The sequence below is a fragment of the Artemia sp. Qi Xiang Cuo genome, chromosome 1 (genome assembly GCF_049724085.1).
Source record: "Artemia sp. Qi Xiang Cuo chromosome 1, ASM4972408v1, whole genome shotgun sequence".
Lineage (NCBI taxonomy): Eukaryota > Metazoa > Arthropoda > Branchiopoda > Anostraca > Artemiidae > Artemia > Artemia sp. Qi Xiang Cuo.
In genome coordinates, this window is record NC_142794.1 from 10,523,924 (window position 1) to 10,549,119 (window position 25,196).

At 34.5% G+C, this 25,196-nt stretch overlaps 1 protein-coding gene across 3 annotated transcripts in view; it reads right to left on the reverse strand.

Moving 5' to 3' along the window:
* LOC148956001 (cell adhesion molecule Dscam2-like) overlaps nucleotides 1-25,196 on the reverse strand; it is a 240,243-nt gene that overhangs the window by 154,063 nt on the left and 60,984 nt on the right. For all 3 annotated transcript variants that reach the window (XM_089093545.1, XM_089093538.1, XM_089093530.1), the window contains exons 8-9: nucleotides 13,447-13,734; nucleotides 10,757-10,876 (exon numbers count right to left, since the gene is read on the reverse strand). In XM_089093545.1, coding sequence (XP_088949671.1) covers nucleotides 10,757-10,876; nucleotides 13,447-13,734 — 408 coding nt within the window. The remainder of the gene's footprint in view (nucleotides 1-10,756; nucleotides 10,877-13,446; nucleotides 13,735-25,196) is intronic.

The window sequence follows — 25,196 nt, forward strand, 5'->3', positions numbered from 1 at the left end:
TGAAGGCAGCACAAAATAGTAATACAATATAACTGGGCTGAAACAACAGTAAAAAATGGCTTGAAAGAAAGGAATGAAGCATATTTCCTTTCTTTGTCTCAAAATTACCTAGCCTATCTACAATATGAATAATAAAACAGAACACCCATACTGAAATTAGTTCAACCCAAAGTCCAGCAACCACAGGGAATGTGGATGATTTGAATCTAATCCATAGTATCAATATGATAGGCCAGAGAAGGAATATCAGATTTAAACTAAATGTAGGCTGGTAGCCTATCAACATAGTGAGAGGATGTCATGGCTGCAGCTCAGTTCCATGATGCCTGGCAAGGCTTTGTAGATGCCCTATGCACCATTCATGGCTTTAAGGGATTTTAGTCTATGGCTAGCCTATTCAATAGGCCTAATGAAACATTTTTAGTTAGACTTGTCCTATGTCAACATTCTGCACATAAGCAAAACAGATGAAGAATTTGGCTATTAAGTGTCTCCCTCAACAGTCCATTTACTTTAATGATGAAGAACAATTCCTGAGCAAACTCCCACCAAAAGTTCAGTTAGGCTAAGCCTAATCTCAGTCCTAGGCTAGTAAGGGTGAGCTATGCAGGTTTTTGTATGTCATAGGCAAGAAGGTTTGAATCTGTCATTTGAAAAAATCCTAGCCTAGGCTGCTGAATTTATGTTAATGTGGGACTACGCTTGCTTTAACTGAGAATTTTTTATTTATTTTTTTCGGCTCAACTCAATTCATTGCTGGCATGGGACATGTATTTCAAATTCCAACCAGGGTTACCAGCACGACAAAAAACAAATCACCAAACTTTCACCAAGAAAATCACCAACATTAAACCATAATCACTAAAAATCGGTGGTCAATAATAAGCTTTAAATGATAGGCTTTAACCAAAAATACACGTTGGGCACCCTGAGGTAAAACAAGGCTTTTAATTACTTAAATAAGGAAGACAACTTATACCACAAAATGGAATTCCAATTAAAAGCTGAAATTGTGATCTATAATCCTGGACATAAGAAAGCCTTTTTTATTAGTTAACTATTACTAATAACTATCATAATGGTTACTAATAACTGTAATTAGTTACTAATAGCTAACTATTATTCTACTTTTTTTGTTTTTGCTTGGTTTCCATTGAAATGAACAACCACAATACTCCTCTTTTGTCCTTAAATATAATTTCGTTTGCTTATGTATAAGTGTTTTTAATTCCTGCGCCACAGTTTGCATCCCTAATGGTAAACTTTATCTTTGAAAATGACCACTAAAATGGTATCAATTGCTTATATATTCGGTTTGCCTCCGGAAATATGTCGTGGGTCAAGCCTAAGCTAAAATATCAGACAAACGGTGATGAATCTTATTCCATGGTTCCTTTGACAAATCCCCTGCTTTGGTAATCACCTAAATACTGTGGTTTAAAGAAATCATACAGTAGAAGCATCTTGGCAAAAATGCGTAAGAGCCAGAGAGCAAACAATTCTACCAGCCAGTAGAAACAGATTTCATCATTAGCAGTCATTTTGCAAACCCACAACTTCACGAAATGTAGCTGGCAGGGTCCCCCCCATGGGCCACCATATGGGGGGGGGGGGGCCGGAGGGGCTCTTGCCCCCCCCCTGGCTGAATGATGCTGCCTTATTTTTATATTTTTGTTCTGAGATTTCTATTATATAGCATTAAAAGTAGTAATTAGACGAAGTTTGCCCCCCCTTGGAATTCAGCTTATGGGCGCCCATGCCCCCCCCTCTGTGATAAAGTTTTTGTTGCTAGCTCTTTTAATTAATGCATCAGCTCGTGAACTCGGAATCAATTCCCAAGATTTACTTTGAATATTCAAGAATTTTTGGTCTCATACTACAGTTTATCTTTACGCTAACAAGTTAGATAAGCAGAGCAGACATAAAAAAAGAACAATAAGGACTCTAATATCTAAACAGCTATCCCTGAGTTTCATCCTCAAATTGGAAATGAGAAGGATGACTTGATATAAAGACAAACTATTTGAAGTACAGAGCACCGTTTGCTACTATTATTAGGAAGAAATTTATGTTGTTTAATTAACCATACTTTCTACAACAATTTAGCCAAAATCTTATATGGATCATGTACTAGTTCAAAATGGCGGTACAAACTGTACACAAGGAAATTAAATCCGTCAATATTCAAATAATATCAAATCAAAATCTGTAATTTAAATCAAATAAAAATCAAATCTGTCATTATTTCAGATGTAGGGCTATAACTAAGTAAAGGTTGGTGTATACTAAGTATAGGTTACATTTTTACACCAATTCAGTAAAACAGCAAAAACCAATCATGCGTGGAATATCAACCGCTTTTGTAGAAAATCACAAAATTTAATCAAACTCAAGGAAAATCACCAAGTTAAAGAAGAAAATCATCAGATAATATATCCCAGGCGGCCCCTCTCTACAACTAGGCTACAAATATAATTGAAACTTTTAAAGGATCTAATTAAATTTGAAATTAAAAGTTCTAGTACTCTTTTTAAGTCTCAAAAAAGATGGGAGGACAAGCAGCCCTCTTAAAATATAAAATTGCGAGGAAAGGAAGAAAACGAGGACAATTAACAGCCAAGGAAAAAATTGAAAAATTATGCAAATATTTCGGTCAAGACCTCCGCCTGACCGTCCTCAGTGCAGAATAAAACTGATAAAAATATAAAATACCAAACCTTAAAATAAAAAAAAAGAACTAAAATTGGACGAGCCTTTCAAAATTGTCATCAATTAGTTTTGTGTTTTATTTGAAGGTTTGGTTTTTTATATTTTTATTAGTTTTATTCTGCACTGAGAACGGTCAAGCGGAGGTCTTGACCGAAATATTTGCATAATTTTTAATTTTGTTTTACTGGCTCTTAATTGTCCTCGTTTTCTTCCTTTCTTCGCGATTTTATGTTTTATCAGGATCAGCCAGTGCAGTCTCAAAATTTATTCAGAAGCCCTCTTCCAACATATTCCGTCAAAAGTTTGAGACAGTCATTTTATTCAGAAGAGTAGAGCGGTCCAGTAACTATGTCACAAAGGATATTGGTTATGTCAACCCTCAAAGATTATGCAATTGGCCTATCATAGGCAGCACAACAGCGGTGCCTAATTAGAGACCGATGTTGGCACAATGTATTTTTTTTTTTTTGGTTTCTTAGTCTTAGACCAGGGAACTTCGTAGCAAAAGAGTCGTCGTAGAAACTTCAAAAAGGGCTCATTCGATTGGAAATTGGAGTGGCTTGTGCCCTTCTTAATAGTCGAGAGTGATTGGAAGGCAGCTAACACCCCTTCCACGCCCACCATTTCCCCAAACACATCCAATCAAAATTTTGAGCTAGTCATTTTGTTCAGCGTAGTTGATTTCCGGATAGAACTTATGTTTTTGAGGAGGACAATCCCACAAAGCCTTCAGGGCAAGGGTTTTAAGTTATGTCCTGGGAGTATATAAGCTTTTTACAGAAAGCGTTGTCGTAGAAACCTTAAAAAAGTCTCGTTCGATTGGAAATTGAAAGGGCTAGTGCCCTTTTCAATAGTTGAAAGTGATTGGACGGCAACTCCCACGCCCACCTTTTCCCCAAGCACATCCAATCAAAATTTTGAGATAGCCATTTTGTTCAACGTAGTTGAAAATTCTGGAAATTAGTTCTTTGAGAATGACAACCATCCCCCCCCCACAGCCCTCAGGGCAGGGGTTGTAAGTTACCCTTGCCCTGAGGGCAAGAGTAACTTACAAGGGCAAGGGTGAATTTCCAATCATTCGATTGGATATTCAAAGGGCTAGTGCCCTTTTCAATAGTCAAAAGTGATTTGAGGGCAACTAACCCCCCTCTCACGCCCACCTTTTCCCCAAACACATCCAGTCAAAATTTTTAGATAGCCATTTTGTTCAACGTAGTTAAAGATTTTAGAAATTAGGGCTTTGAGGATGATAGCCCCCACCATTTCCCAAATCACATACAATCAAAATTTTGAGATAACCATTTTGTTCAATGTAGTTGAAAGGTCTGGATACAAATTCAGTTGAAAGTGATTGGAAGGCAACTAATCCCTCTCCTAAGCCCACCTTTTCCCCAAACACATCCAATCAAAATTTTGAGATAGCCATTTTGTTCAACGTAGTTGAAAATTTTAGTAATTAGGTCTTTGAGCAAGACAACCCCCCCCCCCCACCCCCACACAGCCCTCAGGGCAAGGGTTGTAAGTTACGCCCTTGGGGCATATAAGTTTTTTTTTTATAGAAACCGTTGTCATAGAAACTTCAAAAAGGGCTCATTTGATTGGAAATTCAAATGGCTAATGCTCTTTTTAATAGTCGAAAGTGATTGGAAGGCAACAAACACCCTTTCCACTCCCACCATTTATCCAAACACATCCAATCAAAGTTTTGAGATGGCCATTTTATTCAAAGTAGCTGAAAGGTCCGAAAATTATATCTAAGAAGATGACACTCCTCCCACAGTCCTCATGGCAAGGGTTGTAAGTTATGCCCTGGTGGTATATAAGGTTTGTATTGAAAGATTTGTCGTAGAAACTTCGAAAAGGGCTCATTTGATTGGAAATTCAAACGGCTAGTGCCCTTTTTAGTAGTTGAAAGTGATTTGAGGGCAACTAACCCCCTCTCATGCCCACCTTTTCCCCAAACATATCCTATCAAAATTTTTACATAGCCATTTTGTTCAACGTAGTTAAAAGTTTTAGAAAATAGGTCTTTGAGAATGCTAGCCCCCACCATTTCCCAAAACACATACAATCAAAATTTTGAGATAGCTATTTTGTTCAACATAGTTGAAAGATCTGGAAATTATTTTTTTGAGGATGACAACCCCCTCACAGCCTTCAGGTCAAGGGTTGTAAGTTATGTCCTGGGGCATATTAGGTTCTTGTAGAAAGCGTTGTCTTAAGAACTGCAAAAAGGGCTCATTCGATTGGATACTGAAAGGGCTAGTGCCCTTTTAATAGTCGGAAGTGACTGGAGGGCAACTAACCATCCTCCCACGCTCTCCATTTCTCCAAACGCATCCAATCAAAATTTTAAGATAGTCATTTAGTTTAACGTAGTTGAAAGTTCTGGAAATTAGGTCTTTGAGGATGACAACCCACTCATAGCCCTCAGGGCAAGGTTGTAATTTATGCCCTGGGGGCATATAAGGTGTTTATAAAAAGTGTTGTCTTAGAAAGTCGAAAAGTGCTCATTCGATTGAAAATTGAAAGGGCTAGTGCCCTTTTTAATTGTCGAAAGTGATTGGAAGGCTTGACATTTTTATAGCAAAAACCGATGTGGGTACAATGTATTATTATTTTTTTCCTTTTTTTTGTTTAGACCAGGGCACTTCGTATCGCAGGAGTTATCTTAGGAACTTCGAAAAGGGCTCATTCGATTGAAAATAGAAAGGGCGAATGCCCGGTTTAATAGTCAAAAGCGATTGGAGGGCAACTAGTCCCCCTCCCACGCCCACCCTCCCATTTTCCCATTATGTTTGAAAACTAAATGGAGCCTTAACATTAAATCAAAATACACTGTGCTAATGCTAATTCCCAATAAGGCATCACAGCAGTATCCCAAGAACGACTGAGGATATTATGATTAAACTTTCGGGGCTGCTTCTGCTTATATAATTTAATATAACCAAAACAGCTTAAGTGTATCCAAGCTATCAAAGAAAGTAAACAGATTTTTTTGCGAGCGGTATGAAGTTTTCCATCTCAGGTCAACTAGAGGAGGTATGAAACTAAATTGAACAGTACTATTTGCGTCCAGATTTTTAAAATGGTTTATGTTGTTAAAAATTGCTGAAAATGTCTCTCCAGCATACAAATAGCAGGCCAAACTATAAAGTATTAAAAGAACGAAAAGATTTAAAGAATTATTTTATTTTTCCCTGAAAAGACTATGTCAATATAAAACAAACAGAAATTAATTAAAAATCTTTTTCCGCAAATAAGTTTTTAAAAGAAAAGTAAATAACTCCATTAAACCAAAAATGAGCAAAAATAAAATAGAATAGTCTACCAAAAGTGAAACTACCATAAATCAGCATCGATAAATAAATGAAACCCAAAACGAACAGAAACTACACTAAATAACCGAGTCAAACTGAAAACGAATAGAAATTAATATAAGTAGGGCTCAAAACCCCTATGCCTTCCCAAGGCCAGAACATAATTTGCGCTTTACTGAAAAAAAAATACAAATGAATGTGCATTGTCAGTCTAATATATATATACTGATGCATAGTAATCAAAATCTTAATATAAAGAGGAAACTAGTCCGGTCAATTCACAATTTAATGAGCCCTTTTTGAAGTTTCTGCGACAACGCTTTCTATAAAAAAAACCTTATATGCCCTCGGGGCATAACTTACAACCTTTGCCCTGGGGGCTTTGGGGGGCTTGTCAATCTCAAAGACATAATTTCTGGACCTTGTGAACTACGTTGAACAAAATGGCTTTTAGTTGCCCCAATCACTTTCTACTATGAAAAAGGGCACTAGCCCTTTCAATTTCCAATCGAATGAGCCCTTTTTGAAGTTTCTACGACAATGCTTTCTATAAAAAACTATATATGCCCCAAGGGGTTTGGGGAGGTCATCATCCTCAAAGACCATTGCAATCATTGCCCTGAGGGGTGTCGGGGGTTTGTCATCCTCAAAGACATAATTTCCAGAATTTTTAAGTACGTTGAACAAAATGGCTGTCTCAAAATTATGATTGGATGTGTTTGGGAAAATAATTGCGTGAGAGGGGGGTTAGCTACCCTCCATTCATGAGCGCCCTTAGGTTGAATTCCAGGAGGGGGGGGGGGCTTACCTTGTCTAATTGGCACTATTAATACTATATAATAGAAATTTCAAAACAAAATATAAAAAATAAGGCAGTATCATTCAGTCAGGAGGAGGCTGGTGCCCCCTCCTGCCCTCCCCCTTATGGGCACCCATGCCTCCAATCACTTTCGACTATTAAAAAGGGCACTAGCTCTTTCAATTTCCAATCAAATTAGCCCTTTTTGAAGTTTCTACGGCAACACTTTCTATAGAAACCTTATATGCCCCCAGGGCATAACTTACAACCCTTTCCCTGAGGGCTATGAGGAGGTTACCATCCTCAAAGACATAATGTCCAAAACTTTCAACTGTGTTGAACAAAAGTATATCTAAAAATTTTGATTGTATATTTTTGGGGAAATGGTGGGCGTGAGAGGGGTGTTAGTTGCCCTCCAATCACTTTCAACTGTTATGGTTAATTTTGTTGACACTTTCCGTTCGCTTCTTGCGTAGCTCTACGGAGGCTTGTGAGGTTTTGCATTTTGTCTCTGAAAAAAATTCTGCCTGATTGTAACCTTTCTGGAAAGCTGTCTTTTAAATACATGGGAAAATGGTTTTCCACAAACATTTTATTTCACTTTAGATTAATTAAATAATTTCTTAAACCACACTGGATTCTCCTTTACAAATTAAACAAATGAAAATATAGAAGTTTTTTATCATTAAAAGTTGTTTTTTTTCAGTTTGGTCAACTGTTTTATTTAAAATATTATACCCGTTTTCGCGTATTTTCATTTGCTTTATTCGTACTTTACTTTGGATTTGTGAGTTAATTCCAAATAAGCAAACTTTGTGTTGGTTTAAGTCACTTATGTCAAGTACTCATCCATCACATGTTTAGGGATGTTTAAAAACAGTAATCTGCACACCCCTCGTATAAAGAGGAGTGTTTATGTCGTGCTTGCATGCCTTGTATCATACGAACTCAATTGACGCCCACCTTGTAGGTATTACATATCTAAGTAAATATTTTACCACATAATTTTAAATTATATCTGCATATAATTCAATTTTTCTTCTTTTTTATATCCTAAATTATGACTTGAATTTTACAGGAAATGTATTGTAATTCCCTTCCCTAAATGTATTGTTTTTCCCTTCTCTTCGAAAGTTTTAATTTTTCCGCATACGAGGTGTGTATGTGCGGACCGCAATACACTGTATGTATCCAGATTTTCATAAAGGACGTGTTTTATTAAAAATGGTTGAAAAATTCTATCCAAGGTATAAATAGTAAGCACAAATACAGATTCTTGTTGAAAAAAACGAAAAGATTTAAAATATTTGTATATCTTAACCAATGAAAAAGACTATGTAAGAGGCAACGCTGAAGGGTTCAATGTTTTATTAATTTATTTTTTCCCGAAAGGTACTTCATATGGAAGTACCTCTGCCCTTTGCACTCTTTTCTCCGTAATGGACCCGATCAAAATTTTGAAATATGTATGTTGAAACTTGTAACTTTGACAATCAAAAACGAAGAGAAATTAATTAAAAAAAATCTGAAAAATAAGTTTTTCAAAGGAAGTTAAAAATAAAACAGAATAAAAAAATCAGAAAAAATTTCATATTTAAAACGACCAGAGCCTACCATTAAAGAATAAATGAATCCCAAAATGAGCAGAAATTAAATATAAAACAGGTATTAACACAAATGAATAAATAAATCATAAAAAGAGTAAAACTTAAATTGAATATGCAAATCAAGCTTTAAACAAACAAAAATCACTTCAAACATGAGTTTGGCAACTGCACCCTTCCATAGCTGTAAAAGTCTAAAGCCTAGTACGTCATTGGGAAGTAAAGGGGGAAGGTGACACCAGAAACTTCGTTCCTATCACCGTTTAAATAGAAATAATAGGTTGTACGTTTGTTCATCCCTTACATTATACACTTGGTGCTACTGAACTTTAATTGAGAAGCGAATCGTGATAATAGTAACCAAAAGGGGGAAAACGAGTTCTAATAGCAATATATGTAATAAAACAATTGAATTTTTATGCTAATTTCAAATATATAAAATTCCCTAAGTATATAAATATCCAAAAAAACTTAGGAGCGTTGGAAAATGTGTTCCATTTGGGAAATAGGGGATTACATCCCAAAAACCAATTTCGACGAAATTTATACCTTATATATATATATAAATCAGCACAAAAGAGATCCTATTTTTTTCGAAATGGATGCTCGTGTCTGTGTTTATTTAAATTTTGTCAAGCGTGATATTGTCGAACCAATAGTTGTTGAATACCGGAAAAAAAAACTCTTTAGAAAGAAAATTGAACATTCTAGTGACGTTTTGATTTACATGAAAAGGTTTGTACTGAAACAAATTAGCACTTAACAACGTTTTGTGATATAACAAAAAACATATAGCCAATAGGGTTAAAAAAACCCTTTAGTGAAAATTCTTAGATAGCTAATCGATTTAAATTTTTGGAAAATTATGTGTTGAGCATTCCAGTTTCGCATAGAGTAATGCTCGGCGATGACACATTCGTTCCTAGAGATGCATGAAATCAAAGCAAAATAAATATGACAATTTCTTTTGAAGCTTCATTTAGCTAAGTTTATTTATTCTTGGTTTTATAAATGTATGTACAGATGCGTAAAATTGCACAACAGCCATTAACGAGGAGAGCAAAATAATATTTGTATAAGCAGAAGAAGCGAAAGAATAAGCGGAAGAATTTTGCCTACAGTCTCAAAAATATATATTTAGGCCCAAATTTTCTCACTCACCATGAGCCTTCAGATAAACACAGAATGGGGTTTGGGACAGGAGCGGGGAAGACATTGATTTTCTAATCTCTTTCGATTTTCGAGCAATTTGGAATATACCTTTAATATTAGTGCTTTGGGAGAATAGCACTCCTTTTAATATAGACAATCTTTTATTGTAGCATAAAAGACTGCATTCCAATACCAATTAACTCAGAGGAAGAATTGTTGAGATAACACAACGAATGTCATCAGGAAAATTCTTGGCCATAGGTTGGTGGGTGAGGACTAAATGGAGCTTTTTTCATTGAGCATAAATGGCAATATTTCTCATTCCCAATTCTGTACACAAATGTCTTAATGTTTCTCATCTTTCATCCCCCATATGGCATCCATAAAGGACATACCCTTTTTCATTATTAAACAATTCAGTTTTGAACTGTTGAAATAATAACCCCATGATTTCTGATATTCTAACGCCCACCCTTCAAATAGACATCCAAAGAATTTCTTTTGTAGAGATGAATATCATTCTCCAAGCGCTGTTTCAAGAGTATTAAACTTAAATGTAAGAAACGGGAAGTTGAAGGAGGAAGCAGTAGACCTTTTTCATATTTAAGAGAGTCTTTGATGAAACAGCTCGTAAATACAAATTGTAAACAAAAAGCAACCCTTGCCAATAAAAACCGAAATCGTAGATGTGAGTTTACAATATTTACAAAACCAAAATATGATTGTGCTGATTTGGATTTTCCCTAAATTCTTCAAATTTATGGTAGCTCTGGGCAAACTATTAAAATGTAAAAAAAAAATTAAACAGAAAAAAAAACACTGTTTACATTAGAGTTTGACTTTTTGTCCCAATTCTTCAAGCATGCCTGCTCAAACACAATGGCCGTCACATTGGAGTAAAAAGCATCTACAAGGTTCTATAAAACTTTTGCTGAAAGAGCGAATTGAGGAGGCGGCAGATCTCCTCATACATGGACATTCTGTTTAATTTTTTCACTCTTAGTGTCGCTCATTACTTTTATTTAGGAAAACTTTTTTTGATTTAATCTTACATGTAAAGCTAAGCGATTTGTTAAAAAAGCGCATATGCCACGGGAAAGCAAGAAAAAACCCCTCTCTCTTCTCTCTCTGTGCATTTGAATTAAAACTATTATAATATAGATGTCACATACCGTCAATTCTAAACCACTGAACAACTGGTTCTGGAGATCCACCAGCCATGCAGTCGACGAAAACGGGTTGGCTCAGACCAACAGTCAGATTACCAGGCTCCTTCTTCCAAAACGGAGTTACTAAATCAGATTGCAGAGAATTAGATATCAAAGCAGTTGATACGAAGATGTTATCTAAATATAGCAACGGCACTTGACACTCATCGATAACAATCTACACAATTTATTTTTTAAAGATAACTAAATCTATGCATAATATTGATAATGAATTCAAAAACTATCCTAAATTAACAAGAAAAGGAAATTAAGTGAGACCAGGAAAAATCTACTCAACATAAAAACAAAATTATGCTGACCAATGGTCTGTGCTGCGCAGGTACCAATCTCCCGATTCAATGCGTTTGGCCGGGAGTGAAATGCGTGGCTGGGGGCAAATTATCCCACACTTCCTGTGTTTTTCTCCCAGATTTCTCCGGGTACCCATTTAGAGCTGGGTTGACTCTGGCTGAGGTTACAGGGTCACATCATTAACCCGCATTCTGAATCAAATAACCAACACCACCAGGATTAGAAATCCTGACCTCGGGACAAGGCCGTATCCAGGCGGGGGGGGGGGTGTACCCGATTTAAACCCCCCCTCCCCCCAAAATTTTTGACCGAGTCGAAAATTCGTAAAACCTAGGTAAAAATCAGTAAAATTAGTCGAAAACTGAGTCAAAAATTAGTAACCCCCCCCCCCCGAAAAAGTCAAAAATTAGTAAAAATCCCCCGAAAAAAAATCCTGGATCCGCCCTTGCCTCGGGATTTCAAGTCTGGAGCGCTAACCACTTGAGTATTCGTAGAAAAATCTACGAGTACCCTTTAATGATACTAGGTACAATTTTATTTGTTTTACCGCAGTGATTCAGCTTTGCTTTAGTTCTGTTTTTTTTATTTTTTTTTTTTTCCAATGAACCATGTCTTCCATTAATAATTTCAAACAGTAACCTGAAACTAAGATATTAAAGGCCAAAAAAGGATACACCACATTGACAGCTGGATGGTACACAAGGATTCATTTAAGGGATAGAGCTTTACCTCTTGCCTTTAACTATAAGCATTTTTCAAATATCAGGGTCTCTTTTATGACCTACCTCCCCATTCCCCACTCCAAGTAGATAGCGATTAGTGCCAATTCGTAAAATTTTGAGAGGACAAATTTCATTTTTTTAATCTAAGGGGGTGGAATGAGATTCAGTTTCGCCTGAGTAATTATTGCATTACTGAATAAGAAATTTATTTCAAATTAGTTAAAAATGTGATTAATAGAACCATGCTGAATATTATAACATGAAAATTTCATATTTAAGTTTTACCTTTTTATAGTTTTTCCTTTTCTTTTATTTTTATTGTTATTTTCTTTTAGTTTTTTACTATATCTTAGGGCTATATATGGGACGATAAGGGGAGGGCATGTTGGTTTCATTGTCCAATAATTGACCATGATATTTGGAAAGAACACAAAATAAGGAATCTAATGGTACTACTTTTATTTATGTAACATGTTTTTTTTTAAAAAGTGGTCAACCACTAAATTAATGCAAAAATTATCCTACCGACCCTCAATTTTCCTCTTTCTGTTACTTTGAATTCCTTTTTTATCTTTCACTTTTGTACCAGAATACAGTTTTTTTCCGTTTTACTCCACATTTATTATTGTGATGTATATGAGTAATAGATAATGTGTAATAGATTTATGAGTAATAGATATTATAATTATTTATATGATTTTGAACTTTTTTCATTTTTTTGTTAAGAAGGCTACATAAGATCCAAATGTTCTTAAATATTATTTTCCTAAATTTTATTTGTTGTCGCTAGATCTCGTGTAGTACTACTTGGGACCAGTGAGAATTAGATTTAATATACTGCATTGATGGGAGAAAATATTTATCCGTGGCATGAGACTCCGCTTCATAATAAGTCTTGAATGTGCTAGAACTTTGTTGTTTTAGAGTGCTTCTATGATAACTACTCTTCAAATAAAGTTATCCTAAGGAGGGTAATCCTTCGTAAAACAAAACGATGTGTGGAAATACAGTCAGAAGCATTCACGTCATTTAAGCTACCACAGGTTTTATCTTATGCAACCACTAGATAATGGTTTGGGAGATGTTATGGTTTGGGAGGTTTTAGGTAATTTTATCATAGTTTTTAATTAAACTAATTTCCCCTCAAAAAAGAACGATTATCAAAAATTGTCATTTATACAGCAAGCATTTTACAGGGAAAAGGCGATAAAGCATTTTCAAGGAACACTGCCTCTATTGGAATAAAAAGTGTTCAGGCCCAAAATAATATTAAAAGTTCAGCATCCTGTATTTCATCTTTAACACCAATTTGAAACTATTTTTCAAAATAGCACAAAAGACTGAACATGCAAAGGAGTCTTCAAAATAACACAAAAGACTGGACCAATAGCACAAGGAGTCTTCAAACCATTTGCAAAATAGCACAAAAGACTGAGCATGCAAAGGAGTCTTCAGTTACCTAGTGTCTACTTTTTTTCCTCAAATGAAGTTATAACACTTACATTCAAAGGCAAAAAATGAAATATATAAACTCCTGTTATTATTTTAAGAGCATGCTTGTATCAAAAGCACAAAAAAAAGAAAGAAAACAAACCTTTGATGATGGAAAACATTGCTTACCTCTTAAATTGAGATGTGTTCCGTGACTAATTTGAAAGTGCTGATTTTTGGCAATACATTCATAAGAGCCGATATCTGTCATGCTTAAGTCAGATATGCTTAGAACGCTTGTGAAATCGTCAAGCAATTTCACTTCCTGCCTATGGGAAGTGCTGCTTAATGGTAGTGCATCTTTCAGCCAATATATTTCAAATGGTGAAGATCCCATGCTAATGCCGCAGAGTACTCGCGTGTGCATGCCCAGAGTTAGGTTCTCACGGAATGAGAATTGTTCAATTCTTGGTTTAGCTAGCAGCAAAAGGAAAAAATGATTCAAAATAATGCATGCAGCTTGAGTTAAAAGAAAATCAATATATAATTAATACGAAGTTAAAAATAGTAAACAGAGCCAGGCAGTCATATAGATGAATAAAATTAGATTAGTCTTTAAAAGCTCATTTTCTTCTTCTTTGTGTAACACCTTTACAAAGGTTCAAGCTAGATATTAGAAAATTTCAAAAATATTTATTCGACGTTATAAATATTCAGGGAACTTCAAGTCGAATTGCTATTGAAATTTTGTCACAAAAGGCTTTTTAATGTAGTTCTGTAGTTTTAACAGGCTGGACACCACCCTCAATATAAGATTTGAATCCCATAATTTAGTGATTTCACGTTCTTCAAATACTTTTAAACATTTGGTGCTCCAGCAATATTGCAATCAGATAATGGTATATAATTCAGTAACCAAGTCATATCCAAAATTTGCGCTGTATAAAATTTTTTATTACTATTATTTTCTTTTCTCATTAAAAATGTACTGTGTATTTTACGTTCTTCGTCATTCCTCCTAGAAAGAGCGGCGAAAAATGTTTAGCTACTGAATTACGGAGAAGAAAATATAAATGTCATAAAATGCTCAACATTCACCATTAATGCAAGGTGAATATCAATATTCTCCAGTGAAAGTTAGAAATTAAGTTATCTAACAAATATTTCGGACATACACCAAGCGACTATGTTTTTGTTAACATTCCCCGGTGAATGCCGAAATTCACCAGATTTCGGACATTCACAGTAGCATATATATATATATATATATATATATATATATATATATATATATATATATATATATATATATATATATATATATATATATATATATATATGAACAATAAGTTTCGAATTTTAGTTAACTTTAAAACTATAGTATAATCTTGTCTGGCTCTGTCCTACCTATTTCTTAGAAAAAAAAGTGCTTAGAAATTTACTTAATTTCTTGAAAAAGCATGTCTTGTTGCAGTCTGTTTATTATCGAAAGCTAATTACCACGTACTACGAGGTCTTGGCTAATACGAACTTCGGATACAGAATTCTTTGCTACACAACTATAGCTGGCAGAATGAGATCCACGAACTGAAGGGATTGTCATCACGGAGGTGTATGTGTCAAGATGACGAATCGATATGCTATCTAATTGTCCTGTCACTGGTTGATCTTCTCTCTCCCAGAAAATGGAGATTGGCGTATCGCCAGTCGTAATAGAACATGTGGCTGTTATTCGATTTCCTTCCAGATAATGGTTTTCAAAAATGAAAGGTGAAATCTTCGGTGGTACTGCATATATGTTTTTCAGATTAATAAATTTTATATTTACTAATATATCAGTTAAAAATATATGTATTAATTTAGCAATAGGTATTAAAAACTTGATATGAATTAAGTAATTCCTCGTTCGTTAATTTAATTAATCTTGTATTATTTTTTGGATGGATTAATTTTATATTTAAGTCAAGTGATGATAAAACGTGAATATTTATATTAGTTCTTATATATTTGATAAAATTATAAATTTTTTTTAGATTAATTAATTTTAAGTAAGTAATTAGCGAATTATTTATTAATCATAAATTAAATATTAAACGTATAATAATACTCAATTAATAATTAGTTGATTAATTTAATTCATTAATTAATAATTTTACAGGGGCTGTACATAGATAAATTTTGCATATGCATTAAGTGGGAATAAAATAGTATTATTCGCTAAAACTTATATTTGTCCATCATATTCCTTAACACTTTTATTTTACATGTTTTACTTCTGTTTTACTTTATGTATTATAGTTTACTTCATACTTGACTTACAAGTTAACTTTGTGAATTTTTTTCTCGATAATAGCTTTCAAAGACGGAAGAAGAAATCTTTAGTAGTAAGAGTTTTTTTTTAGATTAATTGTTATTAATTATTTTTTTGTATTAATATCAAAATAAAAATTAAATAATAGTATGTTGTACTTTCTATTGGTTAATGAATAACAGATTCATTAATTCGACTGAATTAAAAAAAAAGTAAGTAAGTATGACAGCACTATACCCTTAAGGTCCAAACCGGCAGTGCTGATCTCTGTTTCGGGGCCCTCAGCCAGGAAATATAATGACGGGCCGGAGGCCAGCCATCCTGTGCTTTCACACACCCTTCCTGCTTATCTTGCCCAGATTTCTCCAGGTACCCATTTAGAGCTGGGTCGACTGAATTAGCAACAATTATATCATAAAATGACTTTATCATTAGACTAATTTCTAAAACGGCTGAATGTTGGTCGAATATCAAATGCAGTTTCTATAAAAATTTCACATTTACGGTCAGGAATAGTGTAAACGTTTTAATTATAAAAGTGATTCTTTTTATGTATTTTTTTCTGTCTTTTATGGTCCTGTTCTGCTTCTTATGATTTTTATTTTAACAATACAACTTGGCAACACCAACGAAAATATGACACTGCCCTAAAACTTCAATATTAACTTCAATATATATAAAACTTCAAAAATTTCAATAAAAATTCAATATTAAAACCATGATTTGAACCAATCAGAACAAAATCTTTTGTAAATAAAGTTTTCAGGTATGAATAGACTTCAAATTGGTCCTCAGAGTAAACCTACGGTGAAAAAAAATATTTATTTTTTATCCTCCTGGCACTTTAAAATATTAAATATAAAAATTTGTGATTCCCTAGTAGGGCAATATTTTTTTTTGCTTGCAGATATTTCACTTTATGTAATTTATTCTTTACTTTTCTTTTGGAAAAATTGTTTCTGCTCAAGTCTAGTCCTCTTCAAACTAGGTTAGTGCAATAGAAACTTAGCTCAAACCCTTAGAAATTCTCTTAGAATCTTTTGCTACTTATTAAGTAATCAAAACCATCAAAACTTTAAATGGGTTAGCTTGAAAGTTTTCCACTCAACTTTCTTTTTAAATGCATTTGAAAGTATGACTAGAGACTTAAAAAGATAGATAGAGAGAATTAAATAATTTTCTCTCTTATGTAGCTGGACAAGATTTCCAATCCTGGAAACAAGATTAAAACTACATTCTAAATATTTGTATCAACTCCAAAAAGTTAATTCTCTTTAAATCACATACAAAAAAGAGGTCATTTTTGCTCAGGTACGAGGTATTCCGAGCATGATATAAATCAAATAAAGAAAAAACAAGTTTTTTTTAAGCTGAAATTAAGGAGTAACAATAAAACTTAAATACCGTATATTTATACCGTATTTTAAAGTTTTAAAAAATAGAGTTGTGAAAAAGAGTCAAACTTTAGCGTAAAGAGCGAGGCGTTGAGGAGGGGACAGCCCCTTTTATATACGGTATAATTTCTGTCCGTTTTAAGTTTTAACGTCGCTGCTTACTTTCAGTTAAAAAAACTTGTTTTTTTTTAATTTAATTTCTGAACGTTTTTGAATTTATGCAGTTTTTGATTTTGGCTCACCCTACATGAATAATTAAAACGAACTTCCCATATTAATTTTACTTTTTTCGGTTAAATGGCTTTCTCGAAAGTTGTTTAATTTTATTTACGAACGTTTCATTAGTAATAAATATACGTAACTTACGAATTAACTTACGTAACGAACTTCTATATTCATATATTTTTAATATTTATATTAGGGGGTTCGTCCCCTAGTCAATAAATCGCTCTTTACGCTAAAGTTCGAATTTTGTTCTGATTCTTTAAAAATGACCCTTTAATCACAAAGGCCGTTAATTAGAATAAATACCTCTTATGAAAGCACTGAAAAAACTTTCAAACAGTTCGTGGTAACGAACTGTTAGTAAGGAGCGACCCGGCTCAATGGTAACAGAAACTCTAGAAAACGGGTTTTTGTTACCAAAAGATACATCAAAAGAATCAGATTCTAATGCTGAATTCAAATATATAACTTTCATCGAGTTTAGTCCTATCCATCAAAAGTTACGCGCCTGAGAAAATTTGGCAGATTTTTGAAAAAAGGGGGAAAGACCCCCTAAAAGCTATAGAACCTGAATGAAAATCACACCATCATATTCAACGTATGAGAGAACCCTATTGTAGAGGTTTCAAGCTCCTATCTACAAAAATGTGGAATTTTGCATTTTTCTTGCCAGAAGAAAGATCACGGATGCGTGTTCATTTGTTTTTTAATGTTTTTTTTTCCCCAGGGGTGATCGTATCGACCCAGTGGTCCTAGAATATCGTAAGAGGACTCATTGGAACGGAAATTAAAAGTTCTAGTGTCCTTTTTAAGTGACCAATTCAATTTTTAAGTGACCAATTCTTTGCATTAATTCAAAAACTTTCAAAAATTAAATAAAAAAAAACAAGTTTTTTTAACTGAAAGTAAGAAGCGACGTTAAAACTTAAAACGATCAGAAATTACTCCATATATGAAAGGGGCTGTCCCCTCCTCGACGCCCCGCTCTTTACGCTAAAGTCCGACTTTCTCACAACTCTTATTTCTTTTAAACAATAAAAAACTTTAGCGTAAAGAGCGAGGCGTTGAGGAGGGGACAGCCCCTTTCATATATGGAGTAATTTCTGTTCGTTTTAACTGTTAACGTCGCTTCTTACTTTCAGTTAAGAAAACTTGTTTTTTCATTTAATAGCGTAAAGAGCGTAAAGAGCGAGGTATTGACTTGAAGGCGAAACCAATCATATACGTAATAATTTCTGTTCGTTTTAAGTTTTGATGTTGCTCCTTACTTTCAGTTGAAAAAATTGTTTTGTTTTATTTATTTCTGATCGTTTTTTTTGATAATGCTTGGAAATCCGGTACCCCCTTCATACTGCAATGTCCTTTCCCCCATGAAAAATTCCTCCATGGAAAGATCTTCCCACGTAACCCCAGATCCACCCCCACCCCCCTACTTCCAGATAAAATCACCAATGAAAACGTCTGTATACTTCCCATTAACCAATACTATATGTAAAGTAAATAAAAAGGAGAAAAAAGTAAAGAACGATGTGGGCACAATGTGTTGTTTTTTTTGTTCTTTTTGTTTTTTTCTCCATACCCGGGCACTTCGTATCGAAGGAGTCGTCGTAGAAACTTCGAAAAGAGCTCATTCGATTGGAAATTGGAGTGGCTAGTGCCCTTTTTAATAGTCGAAAGTGATTGGAGGGCAAATAGCCCCCCCTCCCCAGCCCTTAATTCCCCCGCACACATCCAATAAGAATTTTGAGGTATCTATTTTGTTCAGCGTATTTGATTTCCATATATAAAATATCCTTTTGGAGAGGACACTCCCCCACAAGCCTCAGGGCAAGGGTTTTAAGTTATGCCCTGGGGGCATATAAGGTTTTTATAGAAGGCGTTGTCGTAGAAACTTCAAAACAGGATCATTCGATTGGAAATTCAAAGGGCTAGTACCCTTTTTATTAGTAGAAAGTGATTGGAGGGCAACTAGCCCCCCCCCACGCCCCGCATTCCCCCAAATACATCCAATCAAAATGTTGAGATATCTATTTTGTTCAGCGTAGTTGATTTCCAGTTATAAAATATGATTTTGAGGAGGACACTCCCCCACAAGCCTCAGCGCAAGGGTTTTAAGTTATGCCCTTGGGGCATATAAGGTTTTTATAGAAGGCGTTGTCGTAGAAACTTCAAAACAGGCTCATTCAATTGGAAATTCAAAGGGCTACTACCCTTTTTAATAGTCAAAAGTGATTGGAGGGCAATTAGCCCCCCTCCCTACGCCCATCATTCCCCCAAACACATCCAATCCAAATTTTGAGAGAGCCATTTTGTTAAGCGTAGTTGATTTCCAGATAGAAAATATGTTTTTGAGGAGGGAAATCCCCCACAACCCTCAGGGCAAGGGTTTTAAGTTATGCCCTGGGGGCATATAAGGTTTTTATAGAAGGCGTTGTCGTAGATACTTCGAAAAGGGCTCATTCGATTGGAAATTGGAGTGGCTAGTGCCCTTTTTAAAAGTCGAAAGTGATTGGAGGGCAACTAGCCCTCCCCCCACGCCCATCATTCCCCCAAACACATCCGTAGCGTAGTTGTTTTCCAGATAGAAAATATGTTTTTGAGGAGGACAATCCCTCACAACCCTTAGGGCAAGGGTTTTAAGTTATGTCCTGGGGGCATATAAGTTTTTATAGAAGGCGTTGTCGTAGAAACTTCTACACAGGCTAATTCGATTGGAAATTCGAAGGGCTAGTACCCTTTTTAATATTTGAAAGTGACTCGAGGGCAACTAGCCCCCTCCCCCCAAACCCAACATTCCCCCAAACCCATACAGAAAAAATTTTTATTTTGTTCAGCGTAGTGTATTTCCATATAGAAAATATGTTTTTGAAGAGGTTTTTATACAAACCTCCTCCCTCCCATTTGCCCATTATGTTTCAAAACTAAATGTTGCCTTAAGATTAAATCAAAATGCACTAAGACAATGCTAATTACCAATAAGGCTTCTCAGCAGTATCCCAAGAACGACTGAGGGCATTATGTTCAAACTTTCGAGGCTACTTCTGCTCTTAAACTTTCACCAAATCAAAATAGTTTAAGTGTATCCAAGCTATCAAAGAGAGTAAACAGATTTTTTTGCCACTGATATCAAGTTTTCCATTTCAGGTCAACTAGAGGAGGTATGAAACTAAATTAACCACCACTATTTTTGTCCAGATTTTTAAAAGGGTTTTTGCTGTTAAAAATTGCTGAAATTTTTTCTCCTGCATCCGAATTACAGGTCAAACTATGAAGTCTAAAAAAACGAAAGGTTTGAAGTACTATTTTCTTTTTCCTTGAAATGACTATGTCAATATAAAACGAACAGAAATTAATTAAAAAAACTTTTTCAACAAAATAAGTTTTTCAAAGAAAAGTAAAGAACTCTATTAAACAAAAAATGAGCAAAAATAAAATCAAATAATCTACCAAGCTCGAAACTACCACAAATCAGCATCGATAAATAAATTAAACCCAAAACGAACAGAAATTACAAAAAATAACCGAGTCAAACTCAAAACGAGCAGAAATTCACATAAGTTGGGCGCAAAACCCCTTTGCCTTCCCAAGGCCAGAACAAAATTTGCAGTTTACTGAAAAAATACAAATGAATGTGCATTGTCAGTTTAATATACATATACTGCTATTTAGTAATCAAAATGTTAAAATTATTTGATTTATTAAAGTTATAAAAGTAAAAACATTTATATTTTTTTCAGTAAAGTGCAAATTTTTTTCTGGCCATGGGAAGGCATCGGGGTTTTGCGCCCAACTTATGTTAATTTCTGTTTGTTTTAAGTTTTAATGTCGCTCCTAACTTTCTGTAAAAACAAACTTATTTTTTTTTATTTGATTTCTGAACATTTTTGAATTAATGCAGGTTTTGAAATTAGCTAACCGTAATGAATAATTAAAACAAAATTTGCATATTAATTTTACTTTGTTTTGGCTAAACAGCTTTCTGAAAATTTTGATCCAACGAATTTGATAAAAAAGGCCGGGGGAGGGTGCCTATTTGCCCTCCAATTTCTTGGGTTCCTGAAAAAGGGTACTAGAACTTTTAATCTTATTTGTGAACGTTTTTATTAGTAATAAATATACATAACTTACGAATTATCTCCCAATCCTTTAAGAACGACTTCTTAAACACTATCTTCGTTAAATTGAAACAAAGAGAAGCTTTTTTCATTATAATGAGGAATCAGCATTATAAGCCCATTCTTTTGATATATGTTTATTGACATCAAAATTCCGTTTTTTAAAGCTTTGATTACTATTGAGCCATGTCGCTTGTTTTTTTATTGTATTTTCATTACGTATATGTTATTACGTATATGAGGGGTTCGTCCCCTAGTCAATACCTCGCTCTTCACGCTAAAGTTCAAATTTTGTTCGAATAACAAACCCCTGAATCACAAAGACCGTTTAATTAGAATAGATAACTCTTTTGAAGGTACTAAGAAAACCTCCTCCATGGAAAAATATTCCTGCGTAACCCCCTCCTTTCGATCCCCCCCACCACCAGAAGAAAATCGCTCCTGAAAACGTCTGTAGACTTATACTTCCCAGTAACCAATACTATAAGTAAACAATGGACAAAGTTCATAAATTGCAGCCCTTCCCCCGGGAACTGTGGCGAATTAAGTCATCCTCAAAGACATATTTATTGAATTTTCGACTATGCTGAACAAAATGGCTGTCTCAAAATTTTGATTGGGTTACTTCGGAAAAAAAGAGTGTGGGAAGGGGCCAAGTTGCCCTCCAAATTTTTTGGTCACTTAAAAAGAGCACTAGAACTTTTAATTTCCGTATGAATGAGCCCTCTCACGATATTCTAGGACCACTGGATCAACACGATCACCCCTGGGAAAAACAAACAAACAAATAAACACGCATCCGTGATCTTATCTTTCTTCTGACAAAAAAAATATACAAAAATTCTGCATTTTTGCAGATAGGAGCTTTATATTACGCTGAATTTGATGGTTTGATTTTCATTAAGATTATATCACTTTTAGAGGATGTTTCCCCCTTTCCCCCCTTTTTTCGAAAATAAGGTCGTTTTTTCAGGCTCGTAACTTTTGATGGGTAAAACTAAACTTGATGAAACTTATATATTTGAAATCAGCATAAGAATCTAATTCTTTTGATGTATCTACTGGTGTCAAAATTCCATTTTTTAGAGTTTCGGTTACTATTGAGCCGAGTCGCTCCTTACTTACAGTTCATTACCAGGAACTGTTTGACATTGGGCAATGTTCATAACTTGCAGCAATTCATAACGGGGGACTGTGGGGGATTAAGTCATCCTCAAAGACATAGTTATTACATTCTTCGACCATGCTGAACAAAATGTCTATCTCAAAACTTTGATTGGGTGACTTTGGGAAAAAAATTAGCGTGGGAGGGGGCCTAGTTGCCCTCTGTTTTTTTGGTAACTTAAAAACGGCCCTAGAACTTTTAATTTCCGTTCGAATGAGCCCTCCTGCGATATTCTAGGAGACCACTGGGTCGATTCGATCACCCCAGGAAAAAACTAAAAAAAAAAAAAAATAGAATAAACACGCACCCTTGATCTTTCTTCTGGCAAAAAATACAAAATTCCCCATTTTTGCAGATAGGAAATTGAAACCTCTACAGTAGAGTTCTTTGATAGGCTGAATCTGATGGTGTGATTTTCATTAAGGTTCTATGACTTTTAAGGGGTGTTTTCCCCTTTTTCGAAAATCAGGCAAATTTTCTCAGGCGCGTAACTTTTGATGGGTACTAAACTTGATGAAACTTGTATATTTGAAATCAGCATAAAAATAATTCTTTCGATATATTTATTGGTATCAAAATTCCGTTTTTTAGAGTTTCGGTTACTAATGAGCCGGGTCACTCCTTACTTACAGTTCGTTACCACGAATTGTTTGATGAAGAACAGTCAAGAATGTCCACCTAAATTATGAAGTGGGCAGGCTTATCATAGAGTTGTTTTTTGTTTTTTGTTTTTTTATTCAATATAGTACGCTGGCCTGTTTTTTTCTTTTATTTATTCCTTGATTAGCTAAATTTTTCTTTTCGTATTCTCAAATCTTCACACAATGCATATCCCTAAGCCTTATCTGCGATGCTATTTGAACACTAAAAATGTTGTTTAGGCCTATTGTCAGTAATTTATAGTAATTCCCTTGTTCAGTAATCTATGAAACTAGTCTTTTTATTTAATAAATTTAGATAAAAAAAAAAATAAAAATTCAAAAAATTTAAATGGCCATGACAGACCCAGCTCCCAGTTTTATAACTTTGCCGAAGGTTACTCTCTCTCTCTCTCTCTCTCTCTCTCTCTCTCTCTCTCTCTCTCTCTCTCTCTCTCTTTCTCCCTCTCTATCCCTTTCTCCCACTTCTTTGTATGTCTCTCTCATTCTCTCTCTTTTCTTATCTACAGCTTACTATGATTTTAGTCGTTACTCATGCCCTATATTAGACGCATGAATAATCTAATTGCAAACTTAATTACAAGTTGGCCAATTAAACATAAGCCTAATTACAAACCTACTTTTCTCTAGTAAAAATTTCATTTGCAAAAGTAAATCATAAAGAAATTTAAAACAAAATGACCAAGACCAACCCAGACTCCACTTTTTAAATTTTAGTCAAAAGACAGCTCTGTCTCACTCTTTCGTTGATATTTATCTCCCTCCCTCCTTGTCTCTCTCTATCTATCTTTTCCTTTTGCACTTTACTAAGGTCGTTGCTCATACCCTATATTCGGCATTACAACAATCTTCACTGTATTACAAATGAAAAAAAAAAGAAAGAAAAATTAACTGAACATAAGGAGCAACTTCAAAAATTAAAACGAACAGAAAATATTAACAGAAAACGAACTAATATTATTTTATACTTGCAAGAGGTTACCTCTTCCTCAACTCTTCGCTCTTCAGACTATCAAATATTTTTTTTTCCAATTGAAAGTAGTAAAGAACATTAAAACTTAAACGAACAGAAATTATTATGAATATGAAGGGGTTGCCCTCTTCTAAACACCTCGCTCTTTATGCTAAAGGTCGACTTTTTATTCCAATTATTGAGGAATTTCGCATGAAACACAAGAGCCATTTAATTAGAATTATTAACATTTTTAAGTTAAAAAAATTAACGTAAAGAGTGAGGTATTGAGGAGTTGTAAACTTCCTCATATTCGTAATAATTTCTGTTTGTTTTAAGCTTCAATGTAGCTCCTTACTTTGAATTGAAAAAAACTTGTTTTTATTTATTTTCTTATCGTTTTTTAAATTATGCCAGAAAATCCAGCTCCCCCTCCATAGAAAATGCCTCCCCCCAGAAAAAATTTCTCCGTGGAAATATCCTCTTATATACCCCCCCCCCAAAGTATCTGCATACTTCCCAATAGCCAATACTGTATGTAAAGAATGGGCAGAGTTCACAGCTTCTACCCCTTCCTCCGGTGGCTGTGGGCGGTCAAATCATCCTCAAATATATAGTTCTTAGGTATTTTGATAATGGTGAACAAAATTACTGTCTCAAAATTTTTATCAGAAGGCTTTGGGGAAAACATGGGCGTGAGTGGGGGGCTAGTTACCCTCCAATCTTCTTGGTCTGTAAAAACGACACTAGAGCTTATAATTTCCGCTCGATGTAGATTTTGATAAGTAACACTAAACTTAATGAATCTTATAGATCTAAAATTGGCGTAAGAAGCCAATTTTGTTTTATATATCTATTGATGTCAAAATTCCAGAATTTAAACAAGAGGCTTTTATTAAACCACCGTAAAACTTTAGGTTAGCAAGCGAGGCACTGAGGAGGGGGTAGCTCCCCTCATGTAAAAATAATTTTTTATCGTTGGAAGTTTTAATTTTGTTCCTTACTTTGGCTCAAAAAACTTGAAAATGTTTAATTTCTGATCATTTTTCAAATCATGATCATGCCCAATTCGCCGGAAATTCCCTCAGGAACTTCCTCCCACGGAAAATTCTTAACAA